This window comes from Neovison vison, chromosome 3, assembly GCF_020171115.1.
Source record: "Neovison vison isolate M4711 chromosome 3, ASM_NN_V1, whole genome shotgun sequence".
NCBI lineage: Eukaryota > Metazoa > Chordata > Mammalia > Carnivora > Mustelidae > Neogale > Neogale vison.
In genome coordinates this window covers 82,886,706-82,905,399 of record NC_058093.1, presented here as the reverse complement: position 1 = coordinate 82,905,399, position 18,694 = coordinate 82,886,706, and the positions used below count along the sequence as shown (strand labels likewise).

At 37.7% G+C, this 18,694-nt stretch overlaps 1 protein-coding gene across 3 annotated transcripts in view; it reads left to right on the top strand.

Moving 5' to 3' along the window:
* The window catches only part of MBD5 (methyl-CpG binding domain protein 5), a 151,712-nt gene that overhangs the window by 122,698 nt on the left and 10,320 nt on the right, over positions 1-18,694 (top strand). For all 3 annotated transcript variants that reach the window (XM_044242517.1, XM_044242518.1, XM_044242516.1), the window contains 3 exons: positions 784-998; positions 4,768-5,976; positions 17,124-17,197. In XM_044242517.1, the coding sequence (XP_044098452.1) occupies positions 784-998; positions 4,768-5,976; positions 17,124-17,197 (1,498 nt within the window). The remainder of the gene's footprint in view (positions 1-783; positions 999-4,767; positions 5,977-17,123; positions 17,198-18,694) is intronic.

Below are 18,694 nucleotides of genomic sequence, written 5' to 3'. Positions count from 1 at the left end.
AGTTGCTATAGTTTATTAGTTAGATTTGCCATTGAAATCAACAGTTAAATCATTTAAAAAGCATTGCAGATTTGCATATTTCAAGTTACAAGACAATTTCAATGACATTGTCTTCAAGATCATTTCAATGTAATTTCCAAACAAGTTAAACATGAATTCTGAATATAAACTTAATTATTAACTAATCCCATCTGATTGTATAACATTTACTTTAATGATTATGACAATGAATTCTTTTGTATTGTTAGCTTTCTTTACAATTTTAATTTTAGGTGACCAACATTTTACTTAAAAACAAAATGTGTTTTTCTAGGCCAAATCTGATTTTATTTGGTGGTATTTATTGATGATTGTGGCTTGAGAACAAAATTTCGTAAATAAGCCCTATTCAGACCCATTCATTTTAACAATTTGCTCAAAGACATGATTACTAAAACATTTTAGGATTAATTTCAACCTTTAGTTTCAGGTGCTCAACAAAAACAATTTAAAGGAATTCTACAACTCTGAAGCTCAGTATATGGGGATTGGCTAATGGATAGAGCAAAGACTACATAGTGTCTCCAGAATATAAAATCAAAAAAATAATTATGAAAGATAAAATTAAGTAATAAAACTCCTCTTTATTTACCACTTAGTAAGACATTGAGGAGAAAAAGAGAAAAGAATGACCATGTCAGGTCTAGTTTTCAGTTTTTGTTTCAAGAAACCTCAGGTACAAAGATAGGCATAGGATCTCCAAAGAGTCACACTGACTTACATTTTATGTTTTTCAAACTATAGGTGACATGTCCTCAATAAACAATTCTTTGAATAACCATCAACTGACTCATCTGCAGTCGCTGTTAAACAACAATCAGATGTTTCCTCCAAATCAGCAGCAGCAGCAGCAGCAACTTCTTCAGGGGTACCAGAACCTGCAGGCATTTCAAGGACAGCCCACAATTCCTTGCGCGGCTAACAGTAACCCCATGGCTTGTCTGTTTCAGAACTTTCAGGTACTCTCCTTCCCTGGGTTCCTCGAATAGTAAACAATATCTAGGTTTGTTGAAACTCTTAGCTGGGGGAGAAGAGATAGGAGAAGGAAGTCATGAGCTCTCTCACCACCACTGACTGTGGTAATGAATGTTCTTAAACATTATGGTCTTTTCGTGAAGGTTATTTTATTTAGTCTGAGGCATCTCAGTGGTCCTTTCAGAGCTGATAGTAAAAACTGACCATAGGATCCTCTTAAACCCTTTCATGGTTTCCATTGCTCTCATGATTGAAATCATATTTTTCACCTGCTGGTTCAGCCTCATTCACCAGGCCCAGCCTTTACCACCCTTCCTGGCTTCAACCACTTAGTCTTCCCTTTTAGTTCTACAAGCTGAATACATTACTGATAGATTAAGGAGATGGAAAGAGTAACACTTAATAAATATAAAGAGAAAATATAGAAATATTTTTTAAATACTCTTGAGGTAGAGAAGGCTCTTTCAGTAAGACACAAAATCAAGAAGTCCAAAAGAAAAGAAGTGATAGGGTTGAATATATAAAATTTTAAAATCTCTGTATGATAAGGGCATTCTTTAGACAAGTGGCACCTGGCAGAAAATACTTGCATAATAATAGCAAATAATTGACATTCATTATAGGAAGAAAGCTCCTACAAATCAGGAAGAAAAAAGATAATTGATTAGAAAAATGAGCAATAGATATGAACAGAAAATTCACAGAAAATGAAAAATAAATTATTAATGAACATATGAAAAGAGTAATCAGAGTTATACAAATTACAACACTAATGTGTCCATCAGATTGATTGATATCCCTTGCTGACAGTGGTGTGGGGAAACGGATTCTTTTAGATATATTGTTGGTCTGATTGTATGCTGATATAGTTCTTTTGGAGGTTAATTTGATAGTTCATCAGGTTTTTAAATATACATATCCTTTGATGCAGAAATTCAACCTCTTTGTATCTATTTTAGAGAAATCTTCCAATGTGAACAAAAGGGCACATGCTAGAATGTTCATTACAACTTGATTTGTGGTGGCAAAAATTAGAAACCTCTTAATTGTCCATCAGTCTGGAAATGGCTAAATATACTATTTATATATTTATATGTTTAAATGTGTATAATATATCTGTCTTCCTAGTAGTTTAAAATGTTTAGGTAGATTTACATAACTGATATGGAAAGATCCACAAGAATGCAAAACTTTAATACTATAATATTATAGAATAGTACTAAAATACTATACCATTTATGTGAAAGAAGGAAGGAAAGAAAACCAGATATATACCTACACACCTTAAAGTATTAAAGGATGTACTACAGCACTGATTTCTTCTGAGAAAGGAAATGGACTTGGAGTGGGATGGGAAAGTCAGGTTTGGGTGGGTGGGGAGTAGTGGTAAAGAACATTTTTATCTTTTTTGACAATGAGAAAATATTCAGACACATCTTGTGTGATAAAATAATTTAGAAGGGAGGAGAAAGTGCCCAGCCATGTCACTAAGAATGTCAAGCAAGTAGATAAAGCCTGAAGAGAATCCCCTAGATTTAGGACATGACCAGTAATGGGTAGAATTCAGTTTTAGTGGGTGGTAAAAGCACAGGGGAGATGGCAATGGACGGAAGGATGAAAAGGCTAAGAATTAGAGTGTGGATTACTCTTTCAAACACTTAAGGATGAGAAACATAAGGGTAAGGGTGGTGCCCCAAGGCAGACGTAGGCTGAAGCAAACTTTTAAAACATGGAAGCTATGCACATCATTGTGTGCTAAAGGAAAGAGCCAAAAAACAAAATAAAACAAAAAAGTGAAGAAGATTGAACATAATGTAGGGAAGGGATAACAAACGAGGCAAAATCCCTGAGGAGTGCTTAGGATCCAGAGCTCGAATCCAAACACTACACTTCCACCTTTCCAAGATACCCTCAGAAAGCAGAAGAGTCCCCTCTTACTCTGAGAAGAGGGGCAAGATTTGGGGCATGTGTAGTCGCAGACAAGTATGTGCTGTGAGAGGGTAGGGAGTAGCAGAGTATAAGAACTATGAGAATTCTTAACCTATCAACTCCCATTTTCTCTGTTAGTAACGTTGTACACTGAGAATAGTGCCAGAGATGGCGGAGCAGCCTGCTTGAAGAAGTGGATCAAGATACGAAGAGTTGTGAAGGAGAATGTTACCCAACTAGAGGGTCGTCAGATTGATGGAACAATAAGCTCCCAGCTATAGCTGAAAGCCCCAAATTCCTAGACAGATACTCAGCTTTCTCACTGTGGATATATATAAGCAGGCAGTTAAATTGATCCCAGATTGAGATTTTATCTGGTAGGTATAGACAGGGGGAGAATAACAAGAGAGTCGTTGATAGGCTGATGGATCCCTGGTTCTGGTTTAATGGGAAAGCATGTGAAGACAAGAAGGGAGAAATTGTTGAGGGGAAAATCCAAAGTAGCAAGGGTCTGGAGCAGCAATTTCTAGGTGGGCTTGGTGTGATTAGAATAATTTGGGGGACTTCTTCCAACTGCACTCATCCTTCCTGTCCTGAGCATTGATATTCTTACCTACTGGGCATTCCCTCCCTTCCTCTCTTCCCAATTAAGAATCACTTCTAGGGCACCTGGGTGGCTCATTGGGTTGAGCCGCTGCCTTCGGCTCAGGTCATGATCTCAGGGTCCTGGGATTGAGTCCCGCATCGGGCTCTCTGCTCAGCAGGGAGCCTGCTTCCTCCTCTCTCTCTCTGCCTCTCTGTCTACTGTGATCTCTCTGTGTCAAATAAATAAAATAAAATCTTAAAAAAAAAGAATAACTTCTATACAGAGCCATTGTCACTGCTAACAGCATGGTGGTGTCCCCCAGTCAGTAGCTGGGTAAGGTTAAGGAGTAGATATCACTATTCTATCTAAAGTCTTCAAAAACATAGTTTTGAATCAGAAATATTTTATTGTTGAGAGAGAAAGTATGTGTGTGTGTGTGTGTGTGTGTGTGTGTGGAGAGAGAGAGAAAAAGAGGGAGAATTTTCTTTTAGCTTATGTTATATTTCAGTAGAAATATCCGTGAGTTAGAACCCCTTTTCAGAATTTGGTTCCCTTTGTCATTTGAGCAGTGCTGGTGACTCACTAGGTTCTCTCTTGGATTCTTAAGTTGCAAAACCTGTAATGACACTTAAATATGTGGAGTCATTACCTAAAAACAGTTTGTGTCCAACCACATCAACTTTAACTTTTCTAGAGAATGTTTGATAATGATGAGTTCTCTATTATTTATTTAATTATTTCTTTTTCTATCTATTTTAGAAATACATCTTTTATTTTTATTTTTGAAAAAGATATATTTTAGAAAGAAAGGAGAGAGTGCATGAGCAGAGGGAGCAGCAGAGGGGAAGGAGAGAAGCAGACTCCCCATTAAGCTCAGAGCCCTGACCAGGGGCTTGATCCCAAGACCCCAGATCACCACCTGAGCCGAAACCAAGAGTCTGACGCTCAACTGTCTGAGCCACCCAAGAAGCCCAATGATGAATTGTTTAAAAAAAAAAAAAATCTGTGAAATGATTTCAACCAAAGAAACCTACCCAAATATAATCAAGGCACAAACTTTTCCATGCAGAATGACTTTTGTTTCATTTTGAGCCTTGTCCTTTCTTTATATTTCTCTCCTTGTTACATTTGTTTGCCTTTCATTGTTTTGCCTACATTGTTTTGCCATTTATGGTCTTTCTCTTTGAGGTCTTTAAAAACTTTTCTCTCTCTCACTGCTTCCTGTCTGTTTCTTCAAGGTGAGAATGCAGGAAGATGCAGCTCTCCTAAACAAAAGAATAAGCACTCAGCCGGGGCTCACAGCACTTCCTGAGAATCCAAACACTACACTTCCACCTTTCCAAGATACATCTTGTGAGCTGCAACAGAGGATTGACCCATCTCTTGGTCAGCAGGTGAAGGATGGCCTCGTTGTGAGTGGCCAAGGTGATGCTTCTGTAGATGCCATTTACAAAGCAGTTGTTGATGCAGCCAGCAAAGGGATGCAGGTTGTCATCACCACTGCAGTCAACAGTACAACTCAGATCAGCCCCATTCCAGCTCTGAGTGCCATGAGTGCCTTCACTGCCTCAATTGGTGACCCATTAAGTCTCCCCAGTGCTGTCAGTGCGGTCATTCATGGACGAAACATGGGCAGTGTCGATCATGATGGTAGGCTAAGGAATGCAAGAGGGGCTCGGCTGCCCAGGAATCTGGACCATGGGAAAAACTCAAATGAAGGAGATGGGTTTGAATATTTCAAGTCAGCAAGTTGCCACACATCCAAAAAACAGTGGGATGGGGAGCAAAGCCCCGGAGGGGAGCAAAACAGGTGGAAGTGTGAGGAATTTTTAGATCATCCAGGCCATATCCACAGTAGTCCTTGTCATGAGAGGTCCAACAATGTCTCTACACTGCCATTTCTGCCTGGGGAACAGCACCCAGTACTGTTACCACCACGAAACTGTCAAGGGGATAAAATTCTGGAGGAAAATTTCAGGTATAATAACTACAAAAGAACTATGATGAGTTTTAAGGAGAGACTAGAGAACACTGTGGAAAGATGTGCACACATTAATGGGAACAGACCTCGACAGAGTCGGGGCTTTGGCGAGCTGCTGAGCACCACAAGGCAAGACCTGGTCCTAGAGGAGCAGTCTCCAAGCTCCTCAAATAGTTTGGAAAGTTCTCTAGTCAAAGACTACATCCATTACAATGGAGACTTTAATGCCAAAAGCATTAATGGGTGTGTGCCTAGCCCTTCAGACGCTAAAAGCATTAGTAGTGAAGATGACCTAAGGAATCCAGATTCCCCTTCTTCAAATGAGTTGATACATTATAGGCCAAGGACGTTCAACGTTGGCGACTTGGTCTGGGGCCAAATCAAAGGACTTACTTCTTGGCCTGGAAAATTAGTAAGAGAAGACGACGTTCACAATTCATGTCAACAAAGCCCCGAGGAAGGGAAGGTATACCAATCTTTATCCATTGTCAAATACTAACCTTTGTTCAGATATCAATTGTTATTTTTTGTTGTCATCACTTTGGATTCTTTGGATTTGAAATTAGGATTCTTCATGACTCATTGAGGTCTCACAAACTTCTGGAGCATAAAATGAAGAGGGGATGGTTATAGTCACCAAAATGTCATATCAAGGGGTGAGTTGTGAAGCATTTGTAGATCCCACAAGGCCTCTAACCCAGGAACCAGATTTCCAGAATTTTGTTAATTCTGCCTTCCTTCCCTGCATGTACCTAACTCTTCATTCCATACACAGAGGATGAAGGCAAGTGGTAAAGACTGGGAAAAAATCTGGTGGCCTTTGGAGTCCAGGAGTGTGGCAGAGGTAGGGTAACAGGAAGTGCTGGGGGACCACATCTCCCCCATGTGCTCACATGGGACACGTGGCGCTGAGGAGAGGGTAAAACCTGGTGCAACTGCAGCCGTTTCTGGAAGAGCAGGTAACATCCCCATGTTCAGAATGCTGTCTCCTTTCAGGAAATGTTCTGGGCCTTTATAACGTATGGAAATGTTTAACCCCACAGTCTGGTTCTACTTAACACAATCTGATCATGCAAATTAAGTGAAAACTTCTCCATGAAACCACCATTTAATTTAGAAGAAATTAGTAGGGGTCTTCTGGGTCCCCCCACCAATAATTGGTAGAATTGGCTTACTAGGCAAGAAATACATAGAATGTTTAAAGCAGATAGAAAAATTTATATATGACCAAGAGGAGATATTTATGCACATTCCCCACATATGATGAGGAAACATAATTTTTCATCTTCTTAGGAAATAAAAATTACTCTTACAAATATATATTATTCCCTTAAAGAGTATATTATGTAAAGCTATTTCAACTCCATTCAAACTTCCACTGGCACTTAGGTTTAATAGCAGGAAACCAAAAACATTTTTGCCAGTACAATAAAAAGATTGTCTTTCTCCAAATGACCAGGAGGTCCTTAAGCCCATTGCTTATGATGCCTAATATATACTTGTCAGGATATGCTCTGGGCACAGTGTTTCTATGTTTGATAAGAAAATGAATTCCATACCCCAACTCACAAAACATTTTCTTCTCTAATCTCTCTGAGACCAGACAAAACATTCTTTAAGTTGATAAACCTAAATATTTTTGACAGTTTATTCAAAAAGTAATTAGAAACAGCAAAACTGGGCTTTTATGATGTAAATGGACAGCTCCAAATAGAAGAGGTAGACACTGACTGTTTCACAATCTCTGTGCAAATGAAACCAAGTCTTTTTCCAAGCGCCATTTTACAAAAAGCTTAATGAAAGAAAAGATTATGGCCTCCCTTTCCCGGAAGCATTCTTCCTGTCCTAAATGCCTTGTCTAAATATCTTTTATGTCCTCAGGAGAATAAAGGCATGTACTTTTAACACATTTCACATTAAACAATGGTCTTAATCTTCTGATTAGTCTGTGTTTGCAAACTCCTGGGATTGAGTTACTCACTGGTGTTTGGGGAGATACGCTTTAAAAAAAAATCATTATCTGAGAATCCAAGAAACATTTATTTTGCTTCATTTAAATAAGCAACTGGTTTTCACTCACTGTAAACTAATAAGCATTTTTAAAAATCCAGATTCTTCTTCCTTATTGGAGGCAGTAGATGAATTTCTTAACAGGGAACATAAAATTGTTTCTGTCACCTCAAATACTGCCCTCACCCCCCACCATCTGATGCTGTAATTTTGCATCCTGACAACCTTAATATCAAAACTTTGATATCACGATACACCAAGAATATTTTTAGTAATTCAAAAAAATAATTTAAAGCACACATTTGGAGGTACAAAACTGAAAACATATAATAAAATATTAATGGTAACACATGAAATATTTATCTATCATTAAAAAGGAAGGTATAAACAGCCTTAAAAGCTCTAGGGCACTTAACATTTTAAAAAACCTCTGGTCTTTTCAGGAACCCCCCCTCACTTTTGCACATTAAAAAAACGAAACAAAGTACTATTTCACAAGCATAGTGAAATAGTTCTTCTATAGTTCACAAAACAAAGGAAGGGCTTCCTCATCCCTTATTTAATGATGCCCAGCAAGCCAAGCAGTGCTCTCAATTTATAAGACCAGGAAAGGTGAAATTTCAAACACGGGGCTGTCTGACTTCAAGCCAGATGGCCTTTGCTTGATGTCTTGGTAATCCTGGTTCAGCAAGAAAACATTAAACTTTGTTCAATATCTGTGTAAGACAAAGCATGATCTATTTGAAAAGATTTCCAGTAAAACATTTTTAAAATTTATACTCTCAGTCTGGTGAATGAACTGGTCATGATGTAAATTTTATTTACATAGAACCCCTTAGTCTCCTCAGCAATGTTGCATAAATATAGTCTTGTGCACTATAATCAGATTTCTGCTTTTAAAAAGGCAAGGAGTATGTTAGGGTCTCTTCTATATACTGTGGCAATGGATGACATTTTAGTAAAGTCGAGAGACAGACAGACAAACTTCATAATCAATGAGTTTATTATAGTAAAATCTAATTAATTCCACCTTGCTAATGTGGAATGTGGAACCACATCCGCCTAGTGTTTATCTTTGTAGTATCTCAGAAGAAAAGGCTTAGTAAACAATTTTCTTACACATTATCATTTTAAACCTTCTTAGATTCTCAGTTTTTCATACTATTTCCATGTCCACAAAGTAAATTAATCCAAGATTCTGTCAGATCCCTCCAGATAAAATCTATGTTAACTCAAGTGTTAGAGTAGATTTATTCTCTTATCTCTCCCCACCCCCCACATTGCACAAACCTATCATTTATTTTCTGTTGCAGCCTTTTTTCTCACGAAACCACTTCAAATTCTTCTCAGAAGCAGGCAAAATTTTTTAAAAAGTAATGGTTTAACCGGATTGCAGGTTACTGATTCAAAGTAAGCTGGGCACCTCTCTTGCTGTTAGGTTGCATGGGTGGCCTCTGGACAAACAGATCAGTGCTGTGACTGGAACACTGATACTGGCCTGGGGCTGAGATGTCCATGTTGTCCTTAAGTTGATACTTTAGCCGGCTGTCATGATAGTAAATGACCTGGTCAGTTTATGATCTTAGGAAGGCATTGTTCATCTTTGGTGGGGCATTAAGCCTAGCAGCATTGCTAATAATGCATTAGAACTGTCTTGCACTTTTGGTGATTGCTTCCTAAGAGGTTTTATTTCAAAACATCAAACACCATATGAACATAGTCTTCAGAGAACTAGAGAGAACGCAGAAAGAGGCACAAGCTTTGGACATTCTCACGTGAGCTTAATCCCAGCTCTATCTGTTCCCTAAATGCTGCTGGGTAGGTGTATTAATCTCCCTGGGCTGCCATCTCTTCACCTCTCAGGTGGGAATCGAATATCAGTGACTACTCAGAAGATGTTTTAAGAGTTAAATGAGATACCATAAATAGATTATCCAGCACACAAAAGAGTCTCAGTAAAAACTAGCCTCCTTGCCCCTGTCCTTTTTGTTAGACAACCTTATTAATTTGGGTGTCACCACTCCGGAACTGTGGTGATTTGCGTTCAGTTATTGTTTACCTAGGCATTATCCATGAATAAAGGATTTACTAAACAGGTAGAGGGTGAGAGGATTATAATGAATATATTTAATGAATGAAATAGTTTATAACCATTTTTTAATGAAGTTCAGCACATTGCATACAAATTGGCATATCTGATTATAACTTATTATTAGCTGTTCATTTCAAGTAGGAGTTCTACTTGGAAGCATTTTCAAGCACTTTGTTCAGTGAGCCTGAAACTCCCTCTCCCAACAAGGTTTCTAAAAAATACCAACACAGACTTTCTTCCTTTACTTTCCTACCCCACCCCCACCCCTCACACATACAATGATATTAATGAGTAGAGATGTTTAACAGTCCATGGAAAGTTGGGCTAATCGCCCCTATAGACTACTGTCCCAATATTGAAGCTATGTGAAACACCAAAGAATATTATATGTCTGGTATTATACCGTACCAAAAGTAGTATCTCCTTACTCTCTAACACATTCCTTCCTTTGGTTATCAGTTTGTAATGAAGGATGGTCTGAAAGATACTTATATTTTTTCTAAATAAATGATGCAAGTTTCTCTCTGAACCATGAATCCTTTATAGTTAAGGTTCAGTGGCCAAGAATAAGACCTCAGTGCTGTGTTCCAGTACATCATCGCAGCCAGAGAAATGCACTGCCAGTTCTTGGCACAGTATTAGGGAATTCTTGGAAAGGGAAATGGCTTCCGCTGGCATTACACTGATCCACCGTAAAGTGCAAACATTTTTTTTTAAGATTATTTACTTTAGAGAGAGAGCATGCACACAGGAAGAAGGGTCAGAGGAAGAGAGAGTCTCCACCAGACTCCCTACTGAATGCAGAGCCTGATGGGGAGCTCAATCCCAGGACACCTGAGTTGAAATCAAGAGTGGCCGCTTAACTGACTTAGGTACCCAGGCACCCCAACATGCAAACATTCTAAGCCATTGCAACTGTGGAGGAAAATGGTTATCTTTATGTACTTGTTTCAGTAATTAGTTAAAAATAGGAAAAGTGCCCCTGTTTTCTAAAATATATTTTGTAATTATCATCTGCCCTCTCTGATCTTACATTAATTAGCCTAAGAGTATTGACACTCAAGTGATAATCAAAAATTAAATTCTTTTAGTACATAATTTTTAATCTTTTTGAACATTTCCCATTGGTCTTCATATTTCATTGCTCTTATATAAAATGTGTATTCTAACTTGAGCCAAATTTAGGAAAGGATTTACATCTAGGCTCGCACCACAATGTTTCTCTTCAGGGAAATGCTGGTTGTTGCTGGACAGATAGAGACCTCTGATTACCCAGAAAAGTTGTACATCTCAGTGCAACACCACGTGAATAAATGAAGATGTGTGTTTATTTGTTTGTTAAGATTTTATTTATTTATTTATTTGACAGACAGAGATCACAAGTAGGAAGAGAGGTAGGCAGACAGAGGGAGGAAGCAGGCTCACTGCCGAGAAGAGAGCCCGACGCAGGGCTCAATCCCAGGACCCCGGAATCATGATCTGAGTGGAAGGCAGAGGCTTAACCCACTGAGCCACCCAGGCACCCCTGAAGACATGTTTTTAAAAGGAGTGGGCAGGGTGCTCTCTCTTTAGAATAACACTTTGCCTTTTTTCATGCAGTTATATTTGGCAGGTAGAGATAAAAATATTTCTCCGAATAGTCAGTCATTCAAATGAGACAAAACTCATCATTTTTAAAACTCATAACCAAACTTATTTTGGGACAGTCCACTTTCTATATGTCAGGTGAGGGACACACACACACACACACACACACGTTTTGACAGTGTGAAACATAACCAAAGACAGCTGACCATCGGATAGGGATGTATAACTGAAGTTTGACCTCTCTTTTGATGTTTAAACATTCCACTTTGAAGAACATTCTTTCTGTGCTTGATTATCAGCATTAGCTGTTTGTATTCTTTGGTACTATAATTCTCCGTTGAAAGTGTGCTTTGTGTATTGCCCCTGCCTTATATATCTCCTTAACTGCTGTTGGGAATGAATCCTTGTCTCTACACCTGATCACCAACCACAGTATTTGGGCTGCCTTGTGGCTGGTGGGATGGCAGGAGCGAACAATGCTCTGTAACAACAGGATCGCCCTGAAAAGGGAGGAAGATATTGAGAAGTAATGTACATGATAAAAGCCAGGCTGATGAAGTCAGTGCCTGATGAAAATTTGGAAGATAGTAACAATGAAGAACTGGGTAAGACCAAAAATGTGAATATTAGCAAAACGACCAAACAGAGTAAAACTTGGTGCAAGTAAGATGGTGCATGTCCCTGAAGTGAACTGTGGGATATTGTAACCTTTTCCCCCTGAACAAGGTTAAAAGGAAAAGGAGGCTTATCTCCAGTTACAGACAACGGAGACCCACACGGAGTTCTTGAGCTGGTTGGTACAGTTTTCAAAAGGACAGTAGCAAATGGAGTTTGGTCTGGGTCAGGTACATGCTTCTGACACGAACGTTTAAACAGCGTTGCTTTAGAAATAGGAGCTTGCCCAAAACATTTAATTGCATGTATGGGTGGTGGATCAATATGAACTCTGTTGTACATTTAGAAGAGATTTACTCTAGTCCTATAGTCTACTTTCCTATTACTTAAAACCCTGCTTCCCAAATATAGAGGAAAGGAAGCACAAACACACACACACACAAACACACATGCACATAAAGCCTCAGATAATGCCACAGACAAATCATTAATGTATATTTGGTAAGTTCATTTGGAAAAAAAATGGGATCCACTTTAGGAATTTTTCCATGAGTACTACTGATGGAAAATTAGGTTCATCCTTTACTGTCACAGGTAAATCAATATTTTAAAAATATTGCCATATTACCCTTAAGTTAGCAGGACTTTTTCAGGTGGAAGATTTTTAAAAATATTTACTATTTAATTAATGTTAATTAATGTTTGACAGTAATGAACCTAATAAATGTTTCATATTTGCTTATTGCTTCAGGGCTGTATTTCCCAAGCTTCAGCTAAAGTTACCTGCTCCCTGCCTCCCCCCTCCACCCCCACCTCTCTGTAAAAAAAAGGAAAAATGCATGCAGTGTTCCTTTAGGGGCTCCTGGGTAATTCAGCCAGTTGAGGGTCCAACTCTTAATTTCAGCTCAGGTCATGATCTCAGGGTGGTGAAATTGAGCCCTGTGTCGGGATCCCCCCTGGGCATAAAGTCTGCTTCAGATTCTCTTTCTCCCTCTCCCTCTGCCCCTCCCCACAAAAATAAACCCAAAAATAACGTTTCATGTTCCCCTGTACTATTACTTAGTTTAAATTTTTATTCAGATTCATTTACTTATTTATTTACTTATTTATTTAATCGACAAAGACTTTTTGGACATATTATGAACTAGGCATTGTTCGAGCCACTTTCAAATAACTTTTCAGTCTTACTCTAAGGTATAATACATACGAAATTATAGGTATAGTTTTTTGTGTGTTTTTCTAATATAAACTGGTATGGCTATATAAATATTAAGAATGTTTAGAGGTATGTCCTTGTTTCACATGCCACTGATGACCCTTTGGTAAAGGGTGTTTTGGTGTTTAGAAAGCGCTTCATTGTCTTTCTAGACTCTCTCAGTGACCTGTGAAGATGTGCACAACCATCCCAATTTTATAGCTGAGGGAACTGAAGCTCGGCGAAGTAGCGCTCCTCAAGACACAGTGAGCAGTGACAGGCAGCTAAGCCAGGCCCCGTTCCTGGTCTCCTAACTCTAAGCTTAGTACTCTGCACAGTACCATTTCCCCAACAACAGGAGCTGATGACATGAAAAAAGACGTAAAAAAGAAAAGGCGGCTCGAGTTCAGCTGTCCTGCCAGCTGTCTGGCTTCTCTTATGAAACCTGGGATGTGACTTGCACTCTGTCCTTTGACCTTTGTGTGACAGCTTTGCCTCACAACCAAGTAGCAGCCAAGTAAGTCACAAAGAAATTCAATCTGTTATCAGGTTTAAAGCCTGCAGGAAACTTTTACATCATCTTTACTTAATGGACTCTCTTCAAAAGTGACCTAGGATCTTTGATCCAGGCTCTCCTAATACATACTCTCCCTCACTGTCAGAGGGTCGGCTTGGTTCTCTGAAAGTTTTGTGTCTCCCTTTGTCGTCGATTTAAGTTACTTCTAAGATAGACTACGTGCTCCTGTGTTGACTCCAGATCAAACTTAATTAAATTACCAAATTTTGATATGTGCCTTGTGAACAAAATAAGCAGCCAGAGATTCAGACTTTTTCAGAAAATTCTTAAACTTCCACCCTATAGGAGCTTATGGGTACGTTTCCGGGGATGTTTCTAACCCTACTGAACAGACCATAGGACTATTTGTGTTGGAGAATTGTGGTACCGAAAGAATGTGAATGAGTGAAAGAGGGTTTTAGAAGTCAAAAAAATATTCAATATGTATGTATATTTGTACATGAGATAATATGTGAACTATAAATACATATAAATTCTGGTAATTTTTTCTAATCCTTAAATGACATATGTGCAGAGAGTTATACCATGTTGGTCACTAATATTAGCATCATCATTATTAGAGTGAGCATTATTATGAGTAAAGGTACATTATAAAGTCCTCCCATGACTTCTCACCAAGATAGGAGTTAAGTAATTTATGGAAGTACTGGCTTATGAACGTACAGGAATATAAGGTTATAATTACAGATCAAAGTATTAAGTGTTTTAAATTACTTGCTCCTTCAGCATAAGGTTTATAGAAATATTTGTGTGTTTATCCTTTTTAATGTTACACTGCTGTATTTGATTTCTCAGTACTTTCTTCAGTTATAAGTTAGCTAAGTAATTTATGGTGGAGTCTTCATTAAATCGTTAAATATGATTTCTGTTTGACTAGAAATTGAATTTATTTTGTTCTTCTCTGATACCATCTTAGGGGACAGGAGTATCCTTAAAGAGTTTCTTGAATATTGCGTAAATGCATGAATAATTCCCTATAAAAACATACGCTCTTCATATATTTCACAATTCAGGAGCGTACTAAAATTCTGAAACAAAATAAGCTAAACATTTATCTCTGGATATGTATGATCTTGTCATATCAGAAATAAACTGTGATGTGTATCTTATTTGTATTTAGTTTCAGAAAGCACCATCATTGCTTTCTTTTTCAAGGTCATTGACTCCTTTATAAATAATATAGTTCATTATAGAGTACCTTATAGCCTTAGAGTCAATTTAAATGAAAAAAAAATCGCAGTAGAGAATTAGTTCAGAAAAATCACCAGAAAATTATCCAAGCATAAAAAAATTTTAAAGATAATTTTGGGCATGTATTATCTAAATTTATGTAAATATCTAATTTGTTTTAAAATAATTTGACCTAATTTTTGTGTGTGTGTGTGTGTGTGTGTGTGTGTAAAATGATTATATACTTCAGTGTATATTGTAGTTGGTGTGGTGGAGAGGTTGAGCACTTTGGAGTCAGACCTGAGTTTCAGTGCTGGCCATGTTACTTAAATTCACTGACTCCCATCTGTAAAATAACAAAAATAATACTAGTTTGCACTATTACCATACTAAATTATAAAAGAGTGCTTTTTCCATAATAAATGCCAGGAAATTTTTTTTAAGAAATGTTTTTATTGCCCTTTATTCCTTACTTAATTAAAAATAAAAATTAAAGATTAAAAAAATAGTTTTACCTAACATAGTTTTTAAGAATTAAGACCAGTGAGGTAAGTCTTTATATTGGTCTTGCTTTGTTTCACTATGACTCTTTCTGTTGCTTGTATCAATCCCTTCTGAGACCTTTCACTACACTAGTTTGTATCTCCTATAAGTTTATGTTACAAGAGAGCTTCCTTCCTACTGCCAAGGATGGGGGTGGGAGAATCATTTAAATATAAGTGGAATTAGCCATAGCTTACATAAATATAATGTGTGAAATATCTTTCATTTTCTCTTCATGTGAATGAATATAAGATGAAACCTCTTTTCTAACATGAAATGTGAGAATGTATCCGGGCACGAATTTTTTTTTTTTAAACAACACATGGATATATTCATCTTACTTAAGATTTTCCAGTTATTTTAGTAAGACGCTTTTTTTCATGGCTTCCATGAAGTGTTATTAGAACAAAATTGTCTCTTGTTCTAGCACATGAGAAATTAGGTGTCCCCAGTGAACTGCATATTAGATATTTGCATCCTTCAGGACAAAATACAAAAGTCATGAAAAGGAATATGTTTTCATTATTCTATTTTTTTTCTCATTGAATATTTAGAAATGCCTGTTCTCAAACTTGATAAAGGAAACACTTTGTTACTCACTACTGGGTACTCAATTTGAAGGGGTCAAAGAAAAATTATTTATAAATAATATTCATGAGTTAGGGAGATTTCAAGAGAAAAGAATAATTTCTTTGCTTCTTAGTATTTATTTTCTTTACCATGAGGGATTTGGGCAGCCTCTCAAATTTATATATGAAAGTAGCATAGGGTTGGGGAAAAAACTGGGTTAAGCAATGGCTGGGAGACTTGCCTTGAAGCTGTGTTTACACAGCAAGCAACACTGTTTTTACTTAAATTGTTTTCTTTTTTTTTTAAGATCAATAAAAATAGCAATTTTTTAATTTAATTTAATTTTTTTTTAGCAATGTTCTTCTAAAAGTGTTTTACTCACAAGTCACATTCAAGTTTTCCCATATATTAATTGTTTATCTTGGAGGGGTGGCTTCAAGAACCATGATAGAGATTATTGGGGGAAAATGGCAAAGGCTGCACCTCCCCACCCCTACAAGTCCTGCATCACCATTTGGTGGCCACAGGGTGATGAAGCAGCAAGATTCTTGGCAGTGTTAAAGCGAGAAGGGAATGGACGCACCCTTAAGTTGTAGCCACACCCTCTTCCCTTGACTGGAAGGACTATGGTAGCCTACTTCCCATTCATTTTGTGGCCTGTGCAGAGCCCAATACTACTAGGTAATAATAGTGACTCTCTGCTTAGCTGTGTTCAACCTGATTTGCTGCATTTTGATTATCCCAGCAATTCTGGCCGGAAGGTAGGTATTACTGCCCTCATTTTAAAGAGGAGGAAACTGAAGCCCAGAACATTTGAGGGTTTCATTCATGCTAGGAAGTGAGCAGGTCAGATTCAAACTTCCACCTACTGGCTCCAAAGCCCATCTCCTTCACTAACCACTGCTCTTGTCCTCCCCTGACAGAGTACAAATTTGCAGTTACTGAGTATCAGGCAGTAGAGAAAGCAAAGCAGGGATCTCTGATTTATGATTTTGTGAGTTGAAGGTTATTTGAAGTCCAGATTTTGTTCTTAAAATGTTATTTTCAAAATGCTGACAGTAGAAAAGTCAGACTATCTTTCATTTCCATTGATGTTACAGCCTGGAGCCACACAGTCAACCTCTGCCTGAGCAAGGACAGGACATTTGACAGGGCAGTGAAAGTTAAGCCTCCCTTCCCCTAGCAGGAAAGTAAAAATGCTGTTAACAATTGCAGGTCTGGGTAATATGGTTTGGTCTTCATGCCTTCACTCAGGTGGAGCCCGAGAAGTTGAAGACACTAACAGAAGGTTTAGAAGCCTACAGCCGAGCCCGGAAAAGGAACAGAAAGTAAGCACCGAATTCTTTTCCCACCATTTTGTTTTTCGTGGATATAATTCCCTGGTGTTTGTTCAAAGAAAATCTCACTAATTTATTCATCTTAGGGCTTGCCAAGGACATTTTAGTAGTTATCATCCAAGAAGACCATTATAGTTAGGTCAAATTAGCTATCACAGAAAATATTTTCTTTTCTTAACAATTTGTACTGTGTGTGGGATTTCCCACTTCATGAGCTCTTTCCTCTCTCCCTCCACCTCCATCCCTCTCATTTCCTGGGAAAGAAACACTCTCATAGCAATTAAATAGTTTCTAAAAGTGTTGCAAGGAGCACCTGGCTGGCTCAGTCAGAAGAACGTGGGACTCTTAATTTTGGAGTCATGAGTTCAAGCCCCCTGTCAGGTACAGAGATTACTAAAATAAATAAATAAATAAATAAAACTTAAAAACAAATAAATAAAAGAGAAAAAAAATGTCATTAAAGTCTATCCCTTTGGGAGTAGGAATGGGAGTTACCCCCAACTGTACACAGGTAAATAATTTTGGCAGATTTACTATTAGTCAAAGTGATGGTAAGTAATTCTTTTTTCTTAAGGCAGGAATAATAGGTTTTCTTTGGAATTATAAAAAGAAGTTGTACTTTGAGACACTATTATTCCAGTATTTCTAGATCTTTATATTTTGGGCAATATTGTATGGACAGGTAGATAATGTTTGAAATGCAGTTTCCACTGTAATACAATGTAGTTTTGCATATCATAATTATTATTTCATTTTAAATTAGAGAACTACAAATGTACTTTTGTATATGCACATGGAAAGTTTTTCAAAAATATGTATAATTTACATGCCTGTTCAGTTACTAAAATGTTCATATTCTCAAACACCCAAGAATTATGAGAATGATTAGTAGTGTATTAGTAGTGTATCTTGCATATATAGTATCAGTAGTATCTATTAGAGAACACTCTTTCTTAGTGGGTCAGAGGTCATCTTTCAGAGCTCAACAACTCTTGGGGAGACTCTTTAGCTCAATAAACTGCCTTACAAAAAGATGCCAACCACAAGAGGTAAACTCTTGTGCCCCTATTCTAGGGACTTCTTTTGAAGGTAGCAAGTTGGCACTGATTGTGGCGATGGCCTAGGGAACTGCTGGATTCTCTACAGAAAAGATAAAGAACATGGTGAGGCCGGCCCCCTCTACTCTGACTATGCAGAGCTTTGTGGTAGGGTAAGACCCACAAAATTAATACAAGTTCTGGATGAAAAGAGGGCAATTGCAAATTACCTACATCACAAATTTGCAGTGGGCCACTTGCTATGGAATATTCAACAGTACTTGTTTATTTGACATAAAAGATCCCAAAAATCTTTCCTCCAGTGAGATATGCCACTTAGCTGAATCATGTGCAAAATATCCAAAATAACTAATAACACAGAAATGAATTAACACTTCCAAATACTTAAATATACTGCCTTGAAATGAGCTGTATTTTCCCCCCACAAATT